We start from the raw sequence: 26,990 nt of genomic DNA, 5'->3' as shown, positions 1-26,990 counted from the left end.
TGTTACAATCAAGTTCATTTTACAAAAATTTAAAAGGGGGAACTAACAAAACACTTCAGTAGCCCAAACATTTCTCCTTATTTTAGTATTAATAAAAATTCCTTATCTTGGGACTACTTATTTAAATAGCAATCTGCTTCTATGATCAGGAAGGAGGAAATAAAGCATTGTGATCAAACACAATTGAAACTTTTGTTGTCATTTTGGATTCCATTGTTCTGAACTGTGCCAGGACGTACTGATTATTACATTTGACTAGTGATAGTTTTTTGCAGTTGTGTGTGGGAGGTTTTTGGTTATTTTTCAGTGCCTTCGCTTTTTTCTGATAAACATACACACATCCATACATCACACAGATACACTCATCTTTAAACATCACAGTGGTAGAAATTGACAGCTTTTTGTTTTCTACTATGGTTACCTCTGCTTACCTGCTTATTTACAGTAGAAACTTTCTTTCTTTTTCTTTTTTTTTTTTTACAGTAGAAACTTTCTAAAGAAAGTAAAGACTAACATTAACCAGTTACGCTAGAGCTTACTTTCTTGAATAGAAGGAAGTATGAAGTTTTTCTCATGGACTATTTCAAACATTGAAATCATAGGTAAATCATTTGACCCAAATCATTTTCTTTAGCCTTACCACATTTGCATAGACCTCCACCACTTAATCACCCCAGTTCCAATTTACATATGTGTTGTGCAGATTCTAAATGATATAAATAGGGTGCCAAGCACCCTGATACAGTTTTGTGAATCAAGTCAGCATATTTTTTTTTGGCTGAGTGTCTTCTGTTTCTGTTTTTTTTTTTAAGATTTTATTTTTAAGTAATCTCTACACCCAACACAGGGCTTGAACCTACAACCCCAAGATCAAGAGTTGCATGCTCTACCAACTGAGCCACCCAGCTGTCCGTGTTTTTACTAATGCCATCTTTTACACATAGGTTTCAGAGTTGTTAGGAGCTATGAGTCTGGTATAGCAGGAGTTAAGGGTATAGTTTGGTAATATATTTCCTGGTCACTTGTTATAAGTTACGTTTCCCTACCTTCCTTGGGTCATGAATTTGATTTTCTCTCCATGTGCCTCTTCCCAGCTCTGCCTGAATTGAGGTTTCTTCTCTGTATTCTTCAGTTCTAGCTGCAGTAGCACCTGGAGTCCCCAGCTCCATCCCTGTGCACCTGGCTTCCCAAGAAAGTAGTGATCTAATCTGATCTAAACGTTCTCCTGTTTAACCCCTCTGAGCCTCCCACTATTCTCAGAACGAAATCCCGGTTTTGTAGAGCGTGCAGGATTGTTCTGGCCTCTGCCATCTGGCCCTTCACCCAACCGTCTATGCTGTGTTCTGGCCACCAGGCTGCTCCATGTTCTTCGAATGTTCTTGACACTTTCTCCCACCCTCGCAGTAGATGCAGAGGCTCGCAGCACCCGCAGTGCTTTTTCTTCATTCTCCTCCAGGGGAACCCTGCTCACCTCCCAGGTTTGACTTTTTAAAGCTTGGTAGAGAGAATAAAGGCTTTCTTGAGGCTTTACTGCAATGTTCCTTGCATAACTATAATCATTTATAATTATATATATACACACTATATGTAATAAATGGTTTTATAATATGTAATTATCTAATATATAATTTATAGTAATTTATTGTAGGTTTTCTGTAGTAGGCTAAGGTTAAGGACTGACTTTTTCTCTAATTCCTAATAGATTGACTTCCTGGAGCATAACTGGGCTTTATTCCTTCATTGATAAACACTCACTGAATTCAGGAATAACTAAAAAGATGACTGGTTGCATTTATTTGCAGGGGAGCTTGCATAGTTTATAATCTGTACCTGAACTATCCAGAACATTAGTCACTTATCACATGTGGCTGCTGAGCTCTTGAAACACGGCTAGCTTGAATTGAAATGCACTGCAAGTGTAAAATGCACACTGGTTTTGAAGACTTAGTATGACAAAAGAATGTAAAATATTGATAATTTTTTACATTGAGTACATATTGAAATGAAAAATCTGGTGTATGTCAGGTTAAATAAAATATGAATAAAATTAATTTCACCTGTTTTACTTTTCTAAAGGGGGCTAGTAGAGTACTTATATGTACATAGGTGGCTTATATTATATTTCTATTGGACTGAACTCATGTAAAGGGCTCTTAATCTTAAACTTCCCTTTTTCTCCATCCAGAGCTGAGACTATAAAAGAGGAAACCATTTTTAAATGATAAACTTTTGCACATTAGTATATTAAAAAGGTTTCATTGAAGGAATTTGTTTTACCTCTTCTAGCTTTGACCTCAAATTCCCATGAGCAAAAAATGTATTTGAACAGCTTACAAACGCTACGGATGCTCTGCTGTTTGCTTTCTTTCCAGTCCAAAGGAGCAGAGACATGTTAGCTGCCCGCCCAGCTGCTGCCTGTTCACACTGCAGGGCATGTGAGGACTGGCAGGCTGTCCTCAAGAGAAGTGCAGGCCAGTAATACAGGGAGCCAGAGCTCAGAGAGGGTCACAGCCTATGGTGACAGTGTGCTTCCTGTTCCCAGCAAGGCAACAGCTGCACCGTGATCCTTGGCAGCGTGCGTTTGGCAGGTCTCTCTGTGGCACCCTGGGTATTTGCGAGTCTGGCACAGCACTGGGAGGCGCCAAGGTACATCCTCCTGGAGAGATATAAAGAGAGTAAAACCTCCCCCAGTCTTCTGGCTCACACCTTCCCTCTGTTTTCCTCTGCTCTCTGTGCAGGGTGGATACTGGGGGAAGACCATGGCTGAGGAGAAAGAGTTAGCTTTTCCCACTAGTAAAGGCTTGGCCAGTTTTGAGTAATTATATTGATGCTTTGTACCATACTCTTGGAAGACTATTTGAAATGAAAGCAGGGTCCTTTATATTTGATGATTAAATTCTGGGTGGATGAAAAAATTTAAAAAAAAAAACTTTTATTGGGAAATAGTATCAAATTTATAGAAAAGTCATAGGAAAAGGAATAGTAACAAAGGACATCCCAAAGCAAAGTCCCATTTTGCTCAGATTTACATGTTAATAGGATTATGCCCTATTTGCTTTATTTTTTGCTCTCGTATATCTACAAATGTACAGACTCATTCTCTCTGTGTGTGTGTGTGTGTGTGTATAAGTCTGTGTGTAGTTGTATATATATATTTTTTTCTGGACCATATAAACATACGTTGCATAGACATGTTGGCCTTTCCCCCCCGAATACAATGTATATTTCCTAAAATTAGGGTATTCTTTTATATAACTTTAGTTCATTTACCAACTTAAGTAAGTTTCTGTGTTAATGTAATATTTTAATGTACTGTTTGTATTCTCCTTTTATCATTTGACCCAGAAATATCCTTTATAGCATATTTTCCTTCACATTAAGCAGCCAGTCTAGAATCACATGTGTAGTTAGTCGTCATGTGAAAGGAGAACACTTTGTCTACTCTACTAATACTCAACACTTCCAGGATACGTCTGGCACCAAATATGTGGGGTTTTACACACAAGCAGTTTTCCAGCTCTCTAGTGGACAACTACAGGGTGTCTTGCAAATTTTAACTCAGTTCTCACACTAACTGCCTGTAGTTAGTGCAGACCCCACAGGGTGAGGGCTCAGTCCCCCTCCTTCCCCTTACTTCAGGTGCCAGTTGCAAGCCCGCGTTTTACCTGTGCTTCTGACCCGCTGGCTAGAGATGGGAGATTCTCATGACCTCTTCCTGGGGTTGGATAATTTTCTGGAGCAGCTCACAGAACTTAGGAAAACAGTTTTTTATTTGATTACTGGTTTATCATAAAAGGATACGGGGTCAGGAATAGCCAGTCACTCAGAGCAAGGCAGGGGGAAAGGAGCACGGAGTTCTAAGTATGCCACTCTCCCAGCACCTTCCTGTGCACACCAAGCTGGAAGCTCTCCAAACCCCTTCTTTTTTTTTTTTTTTTTTTAAGATTTTATTTATTTATTCATGAGAGACACAGAGTGAGAGACAGAGACATAGGCAGAGGGAGAAGCAGGCTCCCTGCAAAGAGCCTGATGTGGGACTCTATCCCAGGACCCTGGGATCAGCACCTGAGCAGAAGGCAGACACAGACACCCAACCACTGAGCCACCCAGGCACCCCTCTTCAGACCCTTTCAGTTAGGGTTTAACGGTGACCACATTATGTAGGCATGATTGATTACATCTTTGGCTATTAGTGATTAATTCAGCCTCCAGATGACTTCCTCCTCCCACCACAGGTAGAAGAAAAGGGGCTGAAAGTTCCAACCCTTAGGCAAACAGTCCCCATCCTTTAGGGACTTTTAAAGGTCATTAACATAAGCTGTGATGTGGTTGCAAGGGACTTGTTATGAAAAAACAAAAGACACTTCCTTCACATTATTGCACTCATTACTTATGACATTCCAAGGGTTTTAGAGAAGCCCAGTGCCGGGGGGAAAAAAAAAGAAGCACTATGTCAGGAACAAAGAGCAAATGTATATTTCTTATTATAAGTTATTATAAGTTACAATATCACAGCAATATCAATATTTCTATTGATCTGGAACAGCTCCTCAGCTTTTTATTCTGGGTTTTTATTTTGTGGGGGGGGGAGTGGCGGGTCTTTTATGACATTGACATTTTGGTGGAGGAATGTTTTAAATTTTAAAAACAAACCTGTTAAAGAGCCTAGGAGAAAACACATTTTTGTCATCTCTTGTGTATGAAGGGAAGACCTTTGCAAGCCAGACCTTAAAGAAATGCCAGACCTAGATTTGACCTTATGAAAAATTTAAAATTCCTTTAGAACCCACCCAAAACCCAACAAAATCCAGGAGCATTTACAAAGAAGATGAGAGACACAAAGCTCTTTCAAGGCAGTAAGGAAAAGACTACCATCCCAAAACAGGAGCAAAGGATCTGAATAAGTAGTTGCACAAAAGAACCAATACAGATGGCCAGTGACCTTGCATGGCCAAGGACATGCAAATCAAAATTGCTGGGGACTCATTAATTTTCAAGATTTACTTAATTACTGAGAAAGATTCCTCACTATAGGCAAGAGTGGGCACATTCTTTCACACAGTTGATAGAGTGTACAGTGATGCGAAGGTAAACTAGGGAGCATATACAAAAGCTTTATTGATTTAAATGATTTTATTTTTAAATAATCTCCACACTCAACCTGGGGCTCAGACTCATAACCCTGAGATCAAGAGTTGCATGCTCCACCAACCAAGCCAGCCAGGCACCCCTACAAAAGCTTTAAAGGGCAATGATTCAGTGTTACGAGTTCTATGGCAGATTAACTGCTGCAGATTTGTGCATTGTAGTTTACAGATTTTTAATTTAATTTAATTTTTAAAAAAGATTTTGCTTATTTATTCGTGAGAGACACAGAGAGAGGCAGAGACACAGGCAGACGGAGAAGCAGGCTCCATGCAAGGAGCCCGATGTGGGACTCCATCCGGGGACTCCAGGATTATACCCTGGGCTGAAGGTGGTGCTTAACTGCTGAACCACCCAAGTATCCCAGGTTTTTTATTTTATTTTTTAGTTTTTAGTAATGTGCTTTCAAATTACACGATAGAGGCATATCTCTATAGGTATATGTTAGATGTCTAACAAGTTTTAGATAATTGAAGGTAATCTATTGGCATCAAAAAAGACTTCTTTAGAAAAGATTAAAAAGAGGGTTTCTTTCCATTATGAGTGACCTTTTTTAATTAAAAATGAATTATCAGTACAATAAATAGTTTGGCTTTGTAGTTAGAATGAAGTACACCTGGATGTTTTCATGGGTTAGGATGTTTGCATTGTGGGTTCTTGAGTAAGTCCTGTCCAGTTTTGGCCAATAGCTCCAAAGAGTCAGTCTTTGGATTTGGTGGAGATGGGGTTGTTTGAAGAAAGTGATGTTTAAGAAGAGTACCCTGTACTCAGAGAAAACGGTCTGGGGCTCTTTTGGTACTCTGGGCTTGAGAGCTCAGTCACCACATGGAGAAGTGGTGATTCTGAGAGACAGTGAGGAAGCTCACCTGAATCTGGTGACTGGGAAGATGAAGGAGGTAAAGGACAATGAAGGAATGAATGACAGGCTTCTTGTCACACATGGGGTTGGCTGGGAGGAATTGCCATCTTGAGGAGGGCCTGAGGATTTTGACCCTAGGGTCAAGGTTGTCTTGATGGTATACACTGATGTTGTTGGGATGGGGAGGCACTAAGGTACAGTTAGTTGGTAGGGTGGATCTGATGAGAGAGCGAGCTGACAGCTAGATGGAGAGACTAGAAAAGGACTCTTGGTCAGAAGGGGCCCATAGTTGGAGAATCTGAGAACATGACAGGTCCAAACAACTAAGTATTTGTACAGTGTAGACATAACATGCTTGTCATAACATGCTTTCTCATCTAGGGAAGCTTCTCTTTCCTAGCAACTTGTATAGACCTTCTACTTTTCCTTCTCAAGCTGATGGTCCACCCTTCTACTTTAATCTGTCTTCACCCACCCTATCATTTATTCTAGGAAGCTTAACCTTTTTCATATAGTATTATCCTTCTGCCTCAGTATACTCCCTTTCACTCCAGACCCACTTTTCCTTTAGTGTCAGAAGAGATACTGATGCTGTTGTGCTGCAAAGTTAGCCCCATTTGTCCAGCACAGCTGAATTTCCCTCCCTCCTTCTGAGAAACGTGCTGTTCCATTCATCCTCCCTCCTGAGTCCTGTGTGCTTTGGCTTACACACACACACAGCTTTGAGGAGAGGTCACAGATTTCATTATGCACAGGATCAGAAGGAAATGAACTTCCTCAGGTCTCACTTCTTAAGCATGTTGATGTTTATCTGGTTTGTTCTTCAGAATATGCTGGGAGATGTTCCCAAACAGTGGTTTTCAAACTCTAGAGCCCCCTCACACGGGGAGGAGATGCCCCCCAACCTCGCCTTCTGAAAAATTGGCACTTCCACTTCTGTTTCAATCAGAACAGCTCTAATTCTGATTAAGAATTCATTTGGGTTAAGCGTTTTGTAACTTAAAGAAAATGAACCATTGGTTTAAAAAATAAATCATAGCTTGTACTTCCATGAGGTAAACCCACTTATGTTAGCACCTTAGTTACACTGTTTCATATTGTAGAGAATCTGAAGGAATTGATGTAAACTTACTGCTTTTATAGCTTATCACTGAAAAGCAATTAAACATTACAAGGTAAAAATAGTCTTCAATAAAATTATTTCTGTAAATAACTGACATAAAAAATTTTGACCTAGTTGTCTCCAGAATGAGGCCTATGTCCCAAAGGCTTCAGACTGACCTCAAGGAAAATTTTGCAAGTAAAAAAAAAAAAAAGAAAAGAAAAAAAAAAGATGACCTGGCAAACAGTCTGCCTAAAAGGAAGTCTAATTTTGGACATCTTTTAGAAAATGATGAAGTCATATATTGTATAACCAATAGAAAGTAATAGATTTGCATGTTAATTTTTTATTTACACACATGTATATATGTGTAATTTTTCCATGATATATTACTTATGTTCTGAGTTTAGTCAGTTACTCTCTGTTTGGTAATGTTGATGTTTTCAAGTTTAGATGTATGTACTAGATTTATTCCACAATTTCTAAGGTAGATCACCAAATTTCCTTCCTCTTCTCTTACCCCTAAAAATGCTTTATGGGGTTCCCGTGCATGCACACACACGCACACACACACACACACAGGTCTAGATATGTGCACATCACACTCATCACTAGTGGCCTGTGACATTGGGCCCATCACTCTGTTTTTCATTTTTTCTGCATAAGAAAGGAATGAAAAGTGAGTGGCCGCTGCCCCTCTAATTATGAGTTCTTTAATCTGGCTTCCTCATGTACACTTACAAGTCCCAATCTCTTGGTATTTAATCCTCTTGACTCTCTGAAAATGCTTCTTATCGGATATTTTAGTTTGAGCTCCCTCAGAAGCAGAGTCCAAGACAAGGATTTGAGTGCAAGTGGTTTATTTGGCATGAAGCGAGGGGAGTAGGAAAGTTAAATGAGGAGGAAAAAGTGGCCAATAAAGGGTGAATTACTGAACCGGCTTCCCACCTTAGGCAACTGCTACTTAATTTTGTGGGGGAAATTTTGGGAGTCAGTTTTTCAACCTGAGGGATGAGAGATCTAGGGTATTTATTTATAGGCTAATGTCTTAGTATTGGGTTGAAGGCTGCTGCTGAGTGGCAGGTAGGTGGCAGAGCAGATTACAGTGACAGAAAAAGCCCTTAGGTAGAGAAACAGCTGTTGGTAGTTGGATGCTAGGAGGTATGCCCTGAAGTGGGAAAGAAAGGGGATATGGGAAGGTACTAGCAGCATTCTCTGTCCCAGTCTCCTGATTGAGCTTCATGGTTTATTTAAAATTTTTAAAGATTATTTATTTATTTGAGAGAGCATGCACAAGCTGGGGAGAGGGACAGAGGGGGAGGGAGAGATTGAGGACAAGCAGACTCCCCACTGAGTGTGGGGGCCTTATGTGGGGCTCTACCTCAGGACCCCGAGATCATGATCTGAGCCAACACCAGGAGTCTGACGCTTAACGCTTAACCGTCTAAGCCATCTGGGTGCCCCAGGCTTCATAGTTATCTCCTTTTAAGAAGGCAAACGAAAGCCCACTACTCTTCTACATAGTTTAGTCTTTAACTTCTGTGTTTCAGCATTTTGAAGCCAGCACACCAGAGCTATATCCAATGTTTCCCCTTGAAGTGTTATGTGATAAACATAGTGATAAGTACTGGAGATGCAGAGGTAAGAGACACGATCCTGACCCAGAGGAGTTCCTGAGCTAGGGACTGATTATTGAGTGGCTGATCCAGAGAACTCTTTTCAAGTGAGAAAAGAAGTGAATCAGCTGATCAACAAAAAGTGTGCTTGTGGGTGCTGTGGAATTTGGTTCAAGTGTTCTTCCCATTTGGAACCTGGCCCTGCATTGTTCACTAAGTTTGGATAAAACAGCATCTATTCTCTAAGCCTCAGTTTCCTCAGTTGTCAGATGGGATCGCTAATGCCTACTCATGGGATTGTTTGAGGATTAAATGCAATAGCCTTAATAAATGGACTGGATCTGTGTAGAAGAGAGGACAGGGGCCTGGGAGGGAAGGTTGATGGTGAGGTCACTTCCTATCGATTTTATAGAACTAAGTCAGAAAAATGGGTTTGTGGGCTTGATCATGGAAGGCTTTGAATCTCAAACTCAAATAGGCCTTGGGATTCTGGTACAAGGAGAGGCTGAAGGAATGTCAGTCTTCACACTAATATGATAATCTTGGCTCACAGCTTTCACAGCCATGGTGGAGACCAGCCATATTCTTATGTGGAAACACAGGAATTAAACACTGTCAAAAAGCAGAAAGAGACCCATAAGTACAAAATGATGGTTGCCAAAGGAGTGGGGGTGGGTGGATGGGCAAAGTGAGTGAAGGGGGTATGGGGAAGTCCAGGTTTCTAGTTAGGGAATGAATAGGTCATGGGGATAAAAAGTATAGCATAGGGAATATAACCAATGTTATTGTGATAACATTGTGTGGTGATGGCAGCTCCATGGTGGTGAGCCAGCATAATGTATGTATGGACTTGTCAAATCACCATATTGTACATTGGGAATTAATGTAATGTATGTTGACTATACTTCAATTAAAAAAGAATTTAGGGACACCTGGGTGGCTCAGTGGTTGAGCATCTGCCTTCAGCTCAGGGCATGATCCCGGAGTCCTGGGATCGAGTTCCCCATTGGGCTCCCTGTATGGAGCCTGCTTCTTCCTCTGCCTATGTCTCTGCCTCTCTCTCTGTCTCTCATGAATAAATAAATAAAATCTTAAAAAAAAAAAAAAAGAATTTAATACTATGATGACCAACAAGTGGTGCCAACACTGGATCTTAATCCATTATCAGGATACATTAGCCACTGGCCTATGTTTGGTCTTGAAAGGGGAGGCTAAGGCTCAGCAAGGTGACAGTCTTTTTTTTTTTTTAAGATTTTATTTATTTACTCATGAGAGATAGAGAGAGAGGCAGAGACATAGGCAGAGGGAGAAGTAGGCTCCTTGTAGGAGCCTGATATGCGACTTAATCCCAGGACCCCAGGATCACACCCTGAGCCAGAGGCAGATGCTCAACCACTGAGCCACCCAGGTGCCCCAAGGTGTCAGTCTTTTAATTATAAGTCGACTTTGTGAAAAGATGTAAATCTTAGAAGAGTTCAGATATTTCCTCTGTCTACAATGTAATCTAATGGACTGGTGTCCCAGAAGGTTTGGAGAGAGACCCTTTTCTATTTTAAAATTGAGAACATTTGCAGTTTCCAACTAATGTGTCACCTATGTTCCTTTGATCTTTGTCTTCAGCTGCTCATGTCTCCCACCTGGAAAATGTGTCAGAGGAAGAAATGAACAGACTCCTGGGAATAGTGTTGGATGTGGAATATCTCTTTACCTGTGTCCACAAGGAAGAAGATGCAGATACCAAACAAGTTTATTTCTATCTATTTAAGGTGAGGTTTTACCATTATAAAAAGGTGTTTATTCTTTCTCTCATTGTTCAAATGTGCTCAGTTTCTGCACACCAGGTCATGGGTGGGAATGATATGTTTGCCTTCAGGGTTTATGGAAGCATGCATTTCTTCATGAGGGATTCTCTAAAATGACCCACCATGTGTTGAACACATCACTCTCCTTGAAAGCCTTCATATTTGTATGCAGATTTGAATATCTTTATTTGCTTATGCTTATAGATTTCTTTCCATCCACCCATCCATTCATCCATCCAAGTATGTATTGCACACCTGCTCTGTGCTCTGTGCATGGCACTCATGTAGGCATGAGGGATAGAGCAGTGGGCAAAACAAAGTCCTTGCCCTCATGGAGTTGACATTTCAGTAGAAGAGGCAGACAATCAACCCATAAATAATATATTTGCAGGTGGTGATAAGTGCTGTGAAGAGAAACAAAGTAGGGTAAGTGGAATCAGAATGGCAGGGATGGTGGTGGGTGGGAGGACATAATAATAAGGAAGAGCAGTTAAGAAAGGCCTCTTTGAGAAGACCACAGTTGAGCAGAAACCTGAGTTGGGGGCCAGGATCCATTGCTGAAAATGGCTGAGGGAAGAGCTTTCCAGGCAACAGAAGGAACGCCATCTAGGCCTTGCCCTGACTGAGCTTGGTGTGATGAGGGAACAGCAAGGAGGCCTGTGTAATGGAGCCTGGTGAGCAAGGGGAGGGTGGGAGGAGATGTGGTTGGAGGGTGGCGCCAGGGCCTTTGACTCTCAGGCTTCAAGGGGAGGAATCAAGAATTTCCAAATTTGGACATCTCACCACTGTCCTCTGTGTCTTGTTGACAGCAGCCCCCGATTTCTGCTGCTACTCCCTATAGCTGCTTCTTCATGGCTCTGCCTCAGCTCCACCTAGGTCACATCCACTCCCTTCCTACAGACATAGGTCTCCCCAGGCTCTGATTGCTGTCAGAATGGACAGATGGGGGAGAGAAACTGGTGGTGGGAACAGACAGAAAGACTTCTGGTTGCCAAAAATACATTCTTAAAGGGGGCTGACAGAAGAAGTAATTAAAGAAACAAAAACAGAGGGGCACTGTTGATTATGTTGTATTGTATAATATTTATAAGGTTCTTTAAAAAAAGAAAACAAAACGCACTACTCAGTTTATAGCTAGGAAAGGTTTGTCTCTTTAATAACCACTGTGCTTCATTTTATATGACAAGGATACGAAAATTTTCCATTGAGTTCCCTCTTTTGCTTTGACTGCTAGGGATCTCAGGCAAATTTTGTATCCAGTTCCTGTAGCTGTTTTTTCCTTTTTTTTTTTTTTTAAAGTCTGAATTTACTTGGTACATAATTTTCCCTTCTTCCTATTTATTAGCTTTTATCTTTTTGGGTTTTTTTTTTTTTTTGGTGGGGGGAGTGGTTTGAGGATAGAGAGGAGACAGGTGTGGGAGTGAGAATTGTATTTTTAAGCTTTGGGGTCATGTGGGGATATTAGTTCTGATAAGGTTAATGGGAGGTGGGGGAGAGGAGAAAGAGAGAGAATGAGAGGACAGGTGTGGGCAGAAAGAGACGAAACCCTGAATTCCCCACTACCATTAGCAGGCCCTGGGCTACTCCAGGTGACAACTTGTTGACATCGCCCTGAGGCCTGAGTCATCCAGATTGAACCCCCTGGCAGGTTCATGCTGTTTAGAGCTTCTTTGGAAAAAGATCTTAGTTGAAGAAAAACAGCGTCTGCATGACTGCAGCGATTATTTGTCTTGGAACCAAGCGCCCTGGCAGCCCCACCGCCCTGCTGGAAGTGAAGGTGGTGTCAAGGTTTCCATCCTGCCAGCCTCCTCTTGATTCCGTTTATAACTAACCAAATAGGCCAGACAGCATTGCTTGGCTTTGAAGTACGTTTTGTCTCTCCTTCTCATAACCTCCCTCATCTTTAACAGCGCAAATATATTTACTCATGGGAACAAAATCTAAAATATTCAGCAGTCTCCCCCAACTCCTCCCAGAGTCATTCTTTGGGCAAATAGGTAATAAATCATCCATTCCTTGGCTTTTGAAAAGCAGTTCTTGTGTCTCATATGTCTCTATAATTAAATTAGAATGAAATGTATTCTACATCTAAGTAACATTTAACAAATTTCAGGCTTCGATGTTGAAAATAAACCCAGTGGAAAGCTGCTTCCTAAAGCTCAGTGTATCCTAGAGCTTGTAAATGTGGCTCTGGAGCTCGACTCTCTGGGCTTTAGTCCTGGCGCCATCTCATGTGAAATGTGACTTTGGGCAAGTTGTCATCCCTCACTTTCCTTATCTATAAAATACAGACAGTAATAGCGCCTACATCTAAAGGTTGTTAGGGGTATTAAACAAGATAAGACTTATAAAGAATTATAAAGAGTGCCTGGTGAAAGTTAAGGATGCAAATGTTTGCTGCTACTATTAAATTTCTTTTATATGCCCACTCATCCCGGCTCCATCCTTTTGTAGATGGAGAAGTTGAGATTCAGCGTCTCCCTAACCATCAGTTTCTCTCCAAATTGAAACTCCCAGTCGACCACGTTCCTAGATGGTCATGTTTAAAGTGGGCAAAGTAGGCAGCCAGAATTATTTGTACTTAAATTCTGCACTCAATCTTTCCATATCCTTAGAAACACATATATTGATGTATCATTCTTGCATGTTTATTTTTATAAAAATGGGCATAATACATTGAAAGGATCAACAGATTCCCCGTGCTACTAATGTATGTGGCACCCCTAGAAGAAATTGAAGCCCTTGTAAGACATGGCTCAGGGGGACACTTGGGGATCTTTAACCTTGGATGTTTGTCCATTTCCATTAACTACTGGGAGCATGGTTGCCATGTTTTGTTTCTATTGAAAAGGCAGTAAGTGGAGAAAAGAGAGAAAGATGTAACTTAAATAAACACATGGTCGTATCATACCTTGCCCACATGGAAAGGTTACAGAATTTTCCAGCAAAAGTTGAAGGCAAAGGATTTCTTTCTTTCTTTTTTTTTTTTTTTTTAAGGCAAAGGATTTTGATATCAAATTTATTTTCAGATTAGGTCTTGATTAGTGACTCTTGTGTTCCCTTTTCTCTCAGATATTTGCTCTTTGAGGGCTTTAAATTCCAGTGGCAGGATTAAGAGCAGTGTTTTGTTTTGTGGGCATTGAGATGCCAGAACACTTGGCTTGTATTCTGTGCATGGAGAGGAAATGAAAAGAGACCACAACACTGAAAGTTGCCAATTGACAGCCCTGCAGAATTCCTTCCTGAAGGGCCCAGGCCCTAGTTTATGCATATGACATACAGCTGGGACAAACAGCCCTCTCCTCTGGCCTCAAGTGTGCAGAATGGATCTCTGCTTTTCAGGGGCTTAAATATGAACCTACTTAGGGGCTGGATGGGTGGTGTGGCCGATTAAGGGTCTGACTCTTGGTTTTGACACCAGTTGTGATCTGCATGAGATGGAGCCCCGTGTGGGTGAGGAGCTGGTTTAGGATGCTCCCTCCCTCTCTCTGTCCCTCCTCCCCATGTGCCCTCTTTCTAAAATAAATAAATAAATCTTAGAGAAAACCCTCCAGAGCGTCAGCACACCTGCAGCGGCCTAGACGGGCACATGCAAAGTGTGAGTGTTGTATACCAGGCCTTGGGTCAGTGGGAATCTGGAAATGGTGGGGAGAAGGGAAAGTAAGTAGGATAGGGGTGCCTGATGGCTACTGCTGGTGCTCTAGGCTGCTCTGGTCATGAGTATGAAGGCAAATTTGGGTTACCTGGTAGTAACCCATTTTATTGATTTAAGGATTTATTTACATGTAGATAAGATTATTAGAATATGGTGACTTCCCTTCAGAGGCTGTGGTGTGTGTGTGTGTGTGTGTGTGTGTGTGTGTGTGAGAGAGAGAGAGAGAGAGAGACACACACACACAGACATTGATTTTTTTTTTCTTAATGATTTTTTTTTTTGCAGCTCTTGAGAAAGTCTATTTTACAAAGAGGAAAACCTGTGGTTGAAGGCTCTTTGGAGAAGAAACCCCCATTTGAAAAACCTAGTATTGAACAGGTAAAAATTTAGAAAAAAAAAAAAAAAAAGAGAAGCCCCTTTTTATTGCTTTGAGGCTGAACAAACCTAATCTTCCATCTCTATATGTGTCTTCTTTCCATTCTCTATACTTGGCTAGAGATGCTCAGAGTCTGTAGATTGTCTTGGACTTTTTGCATCAGAAATGCATACTTAATTTAATAAATGATCTAGCTTTTGTCTTTTTTTTTTGTTTTTTTTTTTTAGCTTTTGTCTTTTATGGTTGCTGTATACTCAGAATTCACTGTGTTTGGGGAAGAAAAAAATTAAGCAGAACATGTAGGTCATAAGAACACATGGAATGTGCTTTTTCTTGATGTTGATATTTTAAAATTAAGTCTTTGTCCTTTTGTTTGTCCCTGTCTGAAAAAGCCTATTGAGGTGAAGGGAATTCAGGAGCATTGTGACAAACATTGTAAGTCAAGCAAAAAACACAAAAAAGAAATGAGACTTTGCATCCAGAAATTGACTTCCTGTTACATTGTGATTCCTGGAAAGACATTGGTTTACTTGGGGAACCTGTTGACACATATAGACTTTTTTTGTGAGGTATTGTATCCCTCCTCAAAGTCACTTTTTAGTCTACCATTATTTGGTTAACAAAACCTCAGGCACTCTTGACTGAATTTCTTTATGGGAATGATTATAGAAGCTAGGACATCAGAGTCACTACAAATACAAATAAATTTTATTTCTTATTTGTCTCCAAACTCTATTCAATAAGAATTTATTGCTCTTTTATTTGAAATTAGATTAGATGGGATGTTTTACAGAAACATTGATCTACAGATTCTCTTAAAAGCTTATAATTTTGAATAAGAATTGTTTTTTTTTTGTTTTTTTGTTTTTTTGTTTTTTGTTTTTTGTTTTTTTTTGTTAAGCTTGCCAAAGCCAAAAGAGTGATAGTAAAGAGTTTAAATTTTAGTGGTTTGGTTCAATGGAAGACCTGTGAGCAGCCCAGCCTTGTGATTAAAATTTTGGTAATATAAAAACATAATGTTTATCCAAGAACCTCATTATATGTTGACCTACTATTTTGATAGTGCAACAAGAATTATTCTGCAAAATACTGATATTTTATTAAGAGGTTTTGACCTTTTCTGTCTGTGATTTTGATTTTCTCTTTAATGCTTGAGGATTGCAGCAGGCATGGAAGAGCAACTCACAGCTTCTCTGTCTTGTCACTTTTCATCCACTATGATCTGTGGCATGATACCCTCTAGGCATTTGCGTTTTCTAATAGAGAAAAGGAAGAGATTTTTGTGAATAGAGAAATGTCTGTTCTCTAGCTAATAACCACCAATGGTACTGACTGTGTGGGTGTTCAGAATTAGTATGGTTGCATAGCTGTACGAATAAATTGCCTTCCCTTCTTTTAAGGGTGTGAATAACTTTGTACAGTACAAATTTAGTCACCTGCCATCCAAAGAAAGGCAAACAATAGTTGAGTTGGCAAAAATGTTCCTAAACCGCATCAACTATTGGCACCTGGAGGCACCATCTCAACGAAGACTGCGATCTCCCAATGATGATATTTCTGGATACAAAGAGAACTACACAAGGTAATCAGATGACCAGTTCTTTTCTTTTGGCCTCTTAGAGCCTGTTGTAGACATAAAATTACTACTTGTCTCTGCAAGCAGAGGGTTGCCCTCTTACATGGAAACTCCATCAATTCAGAGAGAATGTTTCTATAATTTAACTTTTTATTAATATCATGATATTTTTGGGGATGAGGTCCCGTAATATCCAGTGTGAGAGTGATAGCTACATGGGGCTACTGAGCACTTGAATTTGTGGCTAGTATGAATTGAGATTTCGAAGATTATACAAAAAAAAGAATGTAAAATATTTCATTAGTACTTTTTAATATTGATTACATTTGAAATGATAATATTTTGGATATACAATTAAATAAGATATTAAAGTTAATTTCATCTATTTCTTTTTACCTTTTCAATAACTACTAGAAAACTTAAAATACTTAAAGTGGCTTGTATTGTATTTCTACTGAAAATCACTGACCTAGGTAACCATACTATGACTCTGCAATTATTATATAGAAACTTCACTCATTTAAAAAAACATTGACATATGAATATAATAATGTTAAAAAATTTTTATAAAGAAGGAGTGATCACCCTAGTCCTAGCACCATGATGGGACTGATATCATTACACATGTTGTCATCCAGTCTTTGCCCTTTAAATAATTATTTTATGTTAGTTAGAATGAAAAATATATATATATAGAATTTGCATTCTTTTGTCCCCCTACTTAACATCATATCAGGGGATCCCTGGGTGGCGCAGTGGTTTGGCGCTTGCCTATGGCCCAGGGCGCGATCCTGGAGACCCGGGATCGAATCCCACATCAGGCTCCTGGTTCATGGAGCCTGTTTCTCCCTCTGCCTATGTCTCTGCCTCTCTCTCTGTCTCTCTGTGACTATCATAAATAAATAAAAATTTAAAAAAAAAATTAAAAAAAAAAACATCATATCAAACATTTTACTGATTACATTATGGTCTGTTGAGTTGATGTACTGTAATTTACACATCGGGATCCCTGGGTGGCGCAGCAGTTTGGCGCCTGCCTTTGGCCCAGGGCGTGATCCTGGAGACCCGGGATCGAATCCCACATCGGGCTCCCGGTGCATGGAGCCTGCTTCTCCCTCTGCCTGTGTCTCTGCCTCTCTCTCTCTCTCTGTAACCATCATAAATTAAAAAAAAAAAAAATGAATAAATGTAATTTACACATCCTTTTCCCTGTTGGTGGACTTCAGACTGTGTGAATATTCTTGGATTGCACATTTCTCCCCCCTAACATAGAAATTTGTTTTTATTGTTTATGAATTACAGAATAATAGAATTGACTTCAAAAATCTTTGACATGGGCCACACAAAATAGGATGACTTACATTTATTTTTATTTGAATGAGAGTGTCTTGAATTATCCATTCTATTTCCCTTTTTATAACTTTCCCCTTTTTTATTTTATTTATTTATTTAAGCAATCTGTACTTACTGTGGGGCTCGAACTCATGACCTAGAGATCAAGAGTCACATGCTCTTCTGAATGAGCCAGCCAGGTACCCCATCCCCTCATATATATATATAATTTATGATAGGCACACAGTGAGAGAGAGGCAGAGACACAGGCAGAGGGAGAAGCAGGCTCCATGCACCGGGAGCCTGACGTGGGATTCGATCCCGGGTCTCCAGGATCGCGCCCTGGGCCAAAGGCAGGCACTAAACCGCTGCACCACCAAGGGATCCCCCCTTTTATATTTTATTGGCACAGTAAGCTTGCTTCAGAAGGTATTCCTGACTTAAAGTAGGCAATGTTTTTTTGAAAGCCTGAGAGCACTTGTATTCAAGTTTTTAAGTTTTTTTGAGGGACACCTGGGTGACTCAGCACTTGAGTGTGTGCCTTCAGCTCAGGGCATGATCCCACAATCCTGGGATCGAGTCCCACATCGGGCTCCCTGGATGGAGCCTGCTTCTCACTCTGCCTATGTCTCTACCTTTCTTTCTCTCTGTGTCTCTTATGAATAAATAAATAAAATCTTAAAAAAAAAAAAAAGCTTTATTTATGAGAAAGAACAGGCAGTGTGAGCAAGGGGAGGGGTAGAGGGAGAGAGTCTTCAAGCAGACTGCCTACTGAGTGCAGAGCCCAATGAGGGGCTTGATATCAGGACCCTGAGATCATGACCAGAGCTGAAACCAAGAGTCAGATGCTTAACTGACTGAGCCACCTAGATACCCCTCCAGCTTATTTTCTGTAACAGCAGATGACCTGTAGAAATGAATATAGTTTAAGATAAGCTACCTCTCTGATTATTGACCAGATATTCATGAATGATATCTCCTTTCCTCTCCTCCTTTCTTTTAAAATATATATAATTTGAGTTATAAAGTATTTCCTTACTAATTGACTTTTATGGGAATTACAGATTCGCTCAATATCAGTTTTTTAAATTCTATCTTTTTTCTATACTTTCATTTCAGATTTTTTCATGAAATAATATGGTTCCTATATTAACTTGTTTATAATAAGGGTAGAAATAATACATCTATCAAAAATACAGTGATGACTGGCTGGCTCAGAGGACCATGCAACTCTTAGCCTTGGGTTCATGAGTTTGAGCCCCATGTTGGGTGTAGAGATTACTTTAAAAAATCTATCTGTCTTTTAAACCCATCTATGAACAATTGGCTAAGCTGAATATTTGCCAAAGGCAGACCACTGAATGTATTTACATACACTCTTAACAGAGGAAAAGTTGTTTCATTGAGAAGGAGAATTAAATGTAAGGCAACATAGAAGAGATCACTGTATTTTAGAAACCAGTAAAAATGCTATGTAGCATTTGGGAATTACCAAGGATTGGGTGGCACTTACAAATACTTATGGAGTAGTGAAATTAGAAATCAAACTGTGAAATGAACAGTGGGTTTGAATCATAGCTCTATCCCTCCCTAGTTCTGGATGCTTCAGACCAGTCATGTCACCTCCTTGACCTTCAGTTTCTTCATCTGTCCGAGTCTCATGAGTACTGTGAGTGTTGTGTGTAGTGTCTGGCACACAGAGCAGGCACTCGGAAGAAGCTAGTCATCGTTTTCCTCCCACACATGTTGTTCTCTGAACCTCAGTCACTGCGTGGGACTCTTAAGTGAGAGCATGTACAACTGCATGAGAGTGTCATTATTTGAATATCACTTTAGAAACTAAAATAACAGGGAATAGAAAGACAGCAGCAGATTCCTTTCTGTTGGCCCAGCATCTTGAGCCAATGACTGAGGGTAGAAGAGTGGAGTCCGACGATGGTGAAGAGAAACCTGCTGAGAGACTCGAATGAATACACCCTGATGAGTTCTGAAACCTGCTGATTTCTAGGTGGAATGTAGACCAAGAGCCTCTTAATAATAAATAAGGAAATGAAGGTAGATGACACTCGCCTCCTCTGCTTGCCTGCTATCACACCATGTTGATGATGAAAGGAGAGTACAGAGAAGCAACCTGTGAAAATTATGAGAATCAGTAATTGTTTCAGAGTAAGATCTCATTGTCATGACAATTTAGGATTTTAATAAACCACATACCACTACAGCATGGTGTCTTACTGATACTAATCTTCTCAAAAATGGGTAATATTACAGGCTGCAGGTTTTATCTTGATGTGTAAGTGAACCACAGGACCTGGAATGCTGGTTCAGCATATAATTGACAGCAGTTGTAGCAATTAGAAGGGGTGGAACATTTACTTCTGGAGCTTGTATATCAGCACGAAAATGGGGGAAATAGGACTCTGTGGAAGAGATCAGACTGAGAAAATTATTATTGCAGACCCAACCTGTGTAGATTTTCCAATAAAAAATTAAGTGCTCATTGAACAGTAGAACTGCTTAAATGACTCTCTGCTCTGAGTAAAGGAAAATTACAAATATTTTACATATTGAAAATATTTGACATTGTAATGTTAACAGATAATTGATACTTATTAGAAGTATATATCCCCTGGAAATCACTGGACTTAGAAAAAGGTCTGGACAAATGTTTTGAAGTTCCATGAATTTCATGATGGTGCACTAATATAATTCCATGAAGAGACAACATGAAAATAAAGTGTCAGAAGAATGTGACTTTTTAAAATACTCTGGCCAACAGAATTGGCTACTGGAAGCAGCAAATAATTAGTCTTAGATTCTGAGTTGTGCAGACCTTCTGAAAGGTGTAATGGTCGCCCCTGTATTGGGGAGATGTTCTGTAAGAATACAGTGCAAGTTGGATATAACTAAGTTGATTTCGGTGGAACAGTTTCATGTAACCGTTGCTCTGTGTTACTGAGCATTCATCATGTAAGTCTAGAACAGCACTTATCAGGAAGCATGGAAAGAACAGTGGGCTAGGGGATAGAAGATCCTTCCATTTATTTCAGGTGAACTAGGAGAGATCACTTAATTCCTGCAAACTTTAGGATTTTCATTCCAGCAAGTAGGATGACATGGTCTATGCCCAAGTTCTCCAGTCCTCTTCACATTAAAAAAAAAAAAAAAAAAAAAAAAAAAAAAGATTTTAGGAATGCATGGTGGCTCAGTGGTTGAGCATCTGCTTTCAGCTCAGGTCATGATCCTGGAGTTCTGAGATCAAGTCCCACATGAGGCTCCCCTTGGGGAGCCTGCTTCTCCCTCTGCCTATGTCTCTGCCTCTCTCTCTGTGTCTCTCATGAATAAATAAATAAAATAAAGAAAAATATTTTAATTTATTTATTATAGAGGGAGAGAAAGCAAGGGAGAGAGAGCATGAGCAGAGGGAAGGGTAGAGGGAGAAGCAGACTCCCCACTGAATGGGACTTAGCCGACCCTCAGGATCATAACCTGAGGAGAAGGTGGATGCTTAACTGACTGAACCACCCAGGTGCCCTGTTCTGTTCACATTTTAAAGAAAGCAAGGTAGTTGCAAATTATCATAGTGCTGTCAAAACTCTTGAGTTATTTGCATACATGTGCCATTTTTATTAGGCATACGAAAATGAATAAACTGTCCTTTCACTGCTTTTTAGAAGACCTGAAGCCAGTCATTTAGGTAAAATCTTTTCCTATGGTTGCTTAAGTGTTTGGAGGAATGTGTGTGCAGAGACGAGGCACATAAATTCCCATTTCTTCTTTCCATCCCACTACTCCCAATGACTGTAGTAGCATTTATTGAAATAGCACCAAAAGACCACACATTGACTCAGTCTCTGTCTTACCATACTGTGTACCTTACAGATTTATAAAATGCAGTTAATCTTGCAAGTAAAAACAAAACAAAGTTAAAAAGCATAAACGGTAGTCTATAAAATGACTTTCAGAGGAAATGAATGGAAGCCTATTATTCGAAACATTTTACTAGGCAGTAACAGTTTGTGTTGCCTTCCCCTCCGCTGGAAGATTGCATGGCCTGTTAAGCACTTCTTTATAACACTTTATGATTTTAGGATAATATTTATGACCTACCATTGCTGTCGCAGAAATAACAGCAGTTTAAAGTAGAGTATTGGACATCTGTGACCCCTCAACAGATGGAAGTGCTCTTAAGACTCAAAAACAGAAAAAAGAAAAAAAAAAGATTCAAAGACAGGGCCTCCCATAGATACATAATGTGAGCCACAAATGTAACTTAAAATTTTCTAGTAGTTACATTTAAAAAAGTAAATAGGCACAAGACATTAATTTCAATAATGTCTTATTTTACCCAATATATAAATATTATTTCACTGTGTGATCAATGTGAAAAATTACTAATGATTGTATTTTTGTCTTCTTTTGTGTTGTCTTTAAAATCCAACGTGTGTTTTATACTTATGGCACATCTCAATTCACTCCCTCTAAAGCTAAATGGAGTTCCTATGGAAGCAGTAAAGTTATGTTTCATGGAAAAATATTTCACACTGTTTCCATGTCAAAGTAAATTTTAAATTGATTAAATGATATTAAAAATTAAGCTCCTCACTTGTACAAGCCATGTTTCAGATGTTCAGTAGATACACGTGGCTGGTAGCCATCGTATCAGCACAGATAGAGAACATCTCCATCAGCATAGATGGGTGTTTTGGACAGTACTGATCTAAATTCTGAGAATCTTCAACCTTCCATTGCAGAAAATTGGACATATTTTTAACATTATAGTCCTGTGATGGCCTAAGTCTCATGAAACTGAATTTCTGAATTATTAAGGTTTGTAATTTTAACTACTAACGTTTGTTGTTTCATAATTAGTCACTTGGGAGCTGGCCACCCTTCAGCCCCAAATATCTTATAACCTCATCAGGTGGCCACAGACTAATATCCAGCCTTGAAGGTGATGCAGTTCTATGTGAAGTGCCTTATGAATTACAAAATAAATGCACCTCCTAACTTGTCTGCCACCAGGACCACTGTTTCTGGTTTGACAAGATACAGTAGAACACTTAAGATGCCCATTTTGGTACTGTAATCATAAAATGACATTTGGGTATAAATTATTAAGACAGAAAAGCTGAGAGAAAAGTTGGAATAGTAGCAGGGTTTTAAGGTCAATTTTGAATTTAGGCAAGTGAACTAATGAAAATTTTCTTTCCGAAAGATGAACTACCACCACCACTACCACCATCACACCACAGGGAAGATACAAAGTGATACAGAATAAGAGAAAGAGAGCAATAAGTACAAGTTAATTACTATTATTCCACTCTTTATTAAGGGTTGGAACGTTCATCAGGAGCTTCCCATTAGCAGTTTGGGCATATTAGAGCTCTTCCTCCCACTTTAAAGGTATCAGGAAGGCACACCAAGAAGAGAGGTGTTAATTTTTTGGAAAGCAGTCCTGTCCCGGAAAAGGAGGTTTGGATCTGCTGCCAAGGAATGAGGATCTGTGTGATGAAGCTTCTGACCCCTGGTCTGGCAACATCTTCTGATCCCTACTGTACAGTTATATTACTGGGTCCTGGGAATTTGAGACCTTGCATCCTGGGAGACTATAAAGAAAGAGGGTTGATTTTGAATAAACTTTGATTCTCTAGCTTCTCTTGGCTGAATGAGCCTTCTCCATTGTTTGCCCTACATAGCCAGTGTACCCCAGAACCTTGGTCAGATATCAAGAAAGCCTCTGGCTTCCCCCTGGGCCTGGGCACTCGTCCAGCTTTTGTAATGCCGAAGTGCATTTTTAAGTTGAAGGCTGAGTCATTGAAGACACACTTAAGCGACAGATGGTGAAGCTTATTACTTCCTGCGTTTTGACTGAGTTTTGAATAGTCTTGAAGATCTTTATCTTCTCATCAAAGCTTCAGGGGTATGTGAGTGCTGTGTAGGCATTTAAAATTTTACCCAGAGAACTAGATGTTGGAATTCTGAGTCATTCACAAATGGGACTTCCTCAGCTTCCCCTTTAATATCTTCTTTTATTTAAACTACCACTTACATACCAGAAACTCGAATTGCACCTTGCACTTTCCATATCGTGCTCATAACAACTCAACGAGGTAGGTATTATTGCTGCCCCCCTTTACAGGTAAGGAACTAGGAGACTTATAAACATGATTACATTTCCCCAAGTCATGCAGCCAGTTAAGTGGCAAAGCAGGGATTTGACCCCAGGACCATGTGACTGTAGGACTCCCTGCATGATGCTGCAGAATGGAATGATTTTCACAGAACTGGACCCAAATGCTTGTATATGGGCAAACTAAACAAATTTCCAAGTTTCAGTAGCTGGCAGTGGTACTACTACTCGTCAATGCAGACCTAGTTTCTTCTGCTGTGGTTAGTGGTGGGAGAGTCACCATCATTTGATGTTTCAGATGGACCTGGGGGCTTAAGGGGTATTGATGGTGCTTGTCTCCTCTTATCACAGGTGGCTGTGTTATTGCAATGTGCCCCAGTTCTGTGACAGTCTACCTCGCTATGAAACCACCCAGGTGTTTGGGAGAACACTGCTGCGCTCAGTCTTCACAGTCATGAGAAGACAACTCCTGGAACAAGCGAGACAGGAGAAAGACAAACTGCCACTTGAAAAACGAACTCTCATCCTGACCCATTTCCCAAAGTAAGAGAGTGCCCTTGCAGGTCTTTGATTGTGGAGCTTGAGATTGATAGACACTCACCAAAGCCTGTATCAGTAACAAGATCAGGAATGATAGGAAAAGCATCCCAGGGAAGAGGGAGAAGGGACTCTCTCCTTCTCAGCTCCCTTTTTAGGTACTACACAGTGTATCTGTTGTTAGTGTGGGATTTGTGTTGCCACAGTGCCACCTCATCTCACCTGGGTCCTTGTCTATGGGTCTCGGAATGGGGTTGTGCTCTGTTGGGTATATTCAGCTGCCAGGGAGCTAGCGGAAGATGGGGGAGAGTGGTAGAAACAGTTTCCATCTACTCAGCAGGACAACCCAAGTGGCTGATTTTTTTTCCATCCCACATCTCCAACCCTTTCTAAGTCTGGTGAATCACTTCTGCCTCAGCTACGGTCTACCTGCCCCTCACTCTTTGAAAACTAGACCCCAAGGATGGGGCTGGGTGGGAATAGAGAGACTTCCTTCAGAATGATCTTTGTACCTCTCTACTCAGTTTTTTGTAGAATATATGTAACTTTTGTGTACCTGCCAGAGCTCTAACATATAAATAATCAAGGAAATATTTTTCAAATGAAGGAAATGAGTTAAAGGAATAGGAAGTGGGACACCTGGGTGTCTTTGCGGTTAAGTGTCTGCCTTTGGCTCAGGGCATGATCCTGGAGTCCTGGGATCAAGTCCCACATCAGGCTACCAGCATGGAGCCTGCTTCTCCCTCTGCCTCTCTGTCTCTGCCTCTCTCTGTGTCTCTCATGAATAAATTAAAAAAAAGAAAAAAGGAATAGGAAGTTGCAGTGTTGTACCATTGGCCTTGGAATTGCATTTTCAGTGCTAAGACCAAAATTTTAAACTAAAAGCCTGGCTGCTCATGAGAGGGGCTGCAGGTGCAGTTGCCTATTAGTCATGGACCAGTGACAGCAAGACACTGAGTGAGACAGTTTGTTTTGTGGGCGTCATGCTGCCTAGACCAGCACTTATTGTGGACAAGGTTGAAGGTATGATTTGAAAGGGCTTTCTAGGTATGATAGAGCCTTCCTTCCTTATACCGTTGAGAACTGCTGGTGTAGAGAAGAGTTTAAGAGAGGAGGTATTCTCTTTAACCAGAGACTGATGATGCCCTATTTTAGTAGAGAAACTTGATTTTTATTATTAAGTTTTATTATTTTATTACCCAGTTTGTTTCTCAGGAAAGACAGCTTTAATTTTTAAGAATAAGTTAGGTCCAAAAAAAAAACAACAAAAAATGTTTTTCTGATAGAAATTGACTGAAAATTCCTTTACAGTTTAACACAAATCCCAAGCCGTGGATAGAAGATGTCATGGGTAATTCTGATGAGCTTTAGCTGAATGCCCAATATTTGCACATAAATCCTAGCATCCTGAGTTTCAGTGTTTTCTTAAGGCAGCTGCTACCGGAGACTGAGGCATGACGTGAACATTTTGGTATTCTCCAGGAAAGAAGATTCAGAAGTACTTGAAGCTACAATTTGGGTATTGTGCCTACATGGGTTATGATCTCTGGGCATGCTCGTGTATACAGTAGCTGCCTTTTAGCTGGTCTGAGCTCCTTTCGTTCAGGATTTAAAGTAGTTTTCTTATTTCTCTATTACATTGCCACATAAACAGCATTTTTATATTTTTAGATTATAGTTGTCATTCTGTGTTTCTAAGCCAAGGAACAAAGGGGGCCCTCCCCCATCTTCTATGGTACTTAAAGAGAAATTTTAATTACCTTAGAGAGTAACAGGTTTTGTTTTTTTTTTTTCCCCATAGCAAATTCATTTTGCTTCTTGCAGATATTTGCTAATTATAGTGTGTTATGTTCCTTCATCCCATAGTTCTGGCATGCTTATGATGTTGGATTAAAAAAATCCATGCTGTTTTTTTCTCTTCTCTATTACTAATGGTAGGGTAAAACTACCACCCACTTCTCCTTTTAAACCCCCTGTCAGTGAGTATGACAAGACTGAGGCTGATAGGGATTTATACGTATAGCCTTAGCAGCAGAATCACATATATGGAAGCTTCAGGTGCTGTTTGAGTCTTGGGTACTGTCACAGTGTGAGAGCTGTACCTGGCTGCACACCATTCCTTGATATCGCTGTGATTCTCACATGCATTTGCAAGGTTGACATCCTTAACTTCCTCCTTCTCATAAGTGCCCTTTCTAATACGTGGCTTTAATTTGTGCCTTTCCTGGGGTGCCTGGGTGGTGTGATCAGTTAAGCATCTATCTCTTGATTTTGGCTCTGGTTGTAATCTCAGGGTCCTGGGATTGAGTCCCACTCATGTCGGGCTCCCTGCTCAGTGGGGAGTCTGCTTCTCTTCTAGTCCCTCTTCCTCTCCTCACCTTGCACTGGCAGGAGCTCTTCCTTCTCTCAAATATATAAATCTTTAAAAATATGTATACAAAATGTGAAAAAAAACAAAAAACCTGTGGAAATATGAAAAAAATGTATACATTGAAAAACAAAAACAAAATTTTTGCCTTTCCCTCTATCCACTAGCATACAAGGTGGTTTTTAGAAGGGTTTAGTATCTATATTTTATCCTAAAAGTGATGAATGCACATTCAGATGAAAATTTGATCAAGAGAGAACAAAGAAGCAAAAGATGCTCCCCCTCCCTCCCACCCCCAAGCCCTACCACTCGGAACTACTTTTAGTGTTTTTCTCCATGGATTGTTTTCTTTTTTTCTGCAGTTTTGTATTGTATATATACACAAAGCAAGTACTCTCATCATTTCATGAGACTGTTTATTATAATGAAATAACTCTGGTTATATATACATATATAACACGCATATGTGTATATAGAATTATTTTTCTT

At 40.0% G+C, this 26,990-nt stretch overlaps 1 protein-coding gene across 7 annotated transcripts in view; it reads left to right on the top strand.

The window, feature by feature from the left end:
• The window catches only part of KAT2B (lysine acetyltransferase 2B), a 102,369-nt gene that overhangs the window by 38,048 nt on the left and 37,331 nt on the right, over positions 1–26,990 (top strand). For all 7 annotated transcript variants that reach the window (XM_072726745.1, XM_072726743.1, XM_072726740.1 and 4 more), the window contains exons 3-6: positions 10,343–10,488; positions 14,465–14,557; positions 15,956–16,137; positions 23,948–24,139. In XM_072726745.1, the coding sequence (XP_072582846.1) occupies positions 10,384–10,488; positions 14,465–14,557; positions 15,956–16,137; positions 23,948–24,139 (572 nt within the window). In that variant the 5' untranslated portion in view covers positions 10,343–10,383. The remainder of the gene's footprint in view (positions 1–10,342; positions 10,489–14,464; positions 14,558–15,955; positions 16,138–23,947; positions 24,140–26,990) is intronic.

This window comes from Vulpes vulpes, chromosome 11, assembly GCF_048418805.1.
Source record: "Vulpes vulpes isolate BD-2025 chromosome 11, VulVul3, whole genome shotgun sequence".
Lineage (NCBI taxonomy): Eukaryota > Metazoa > Chordata > Mammalia > Carnivora > Canidae > Vulpes > Vulpes vulpes.
The sequence above is the reverse complement of the archived record's forward strand: the minus strand, read 5'-3'. Positions and strand labels throughout refer to the sequence as shown.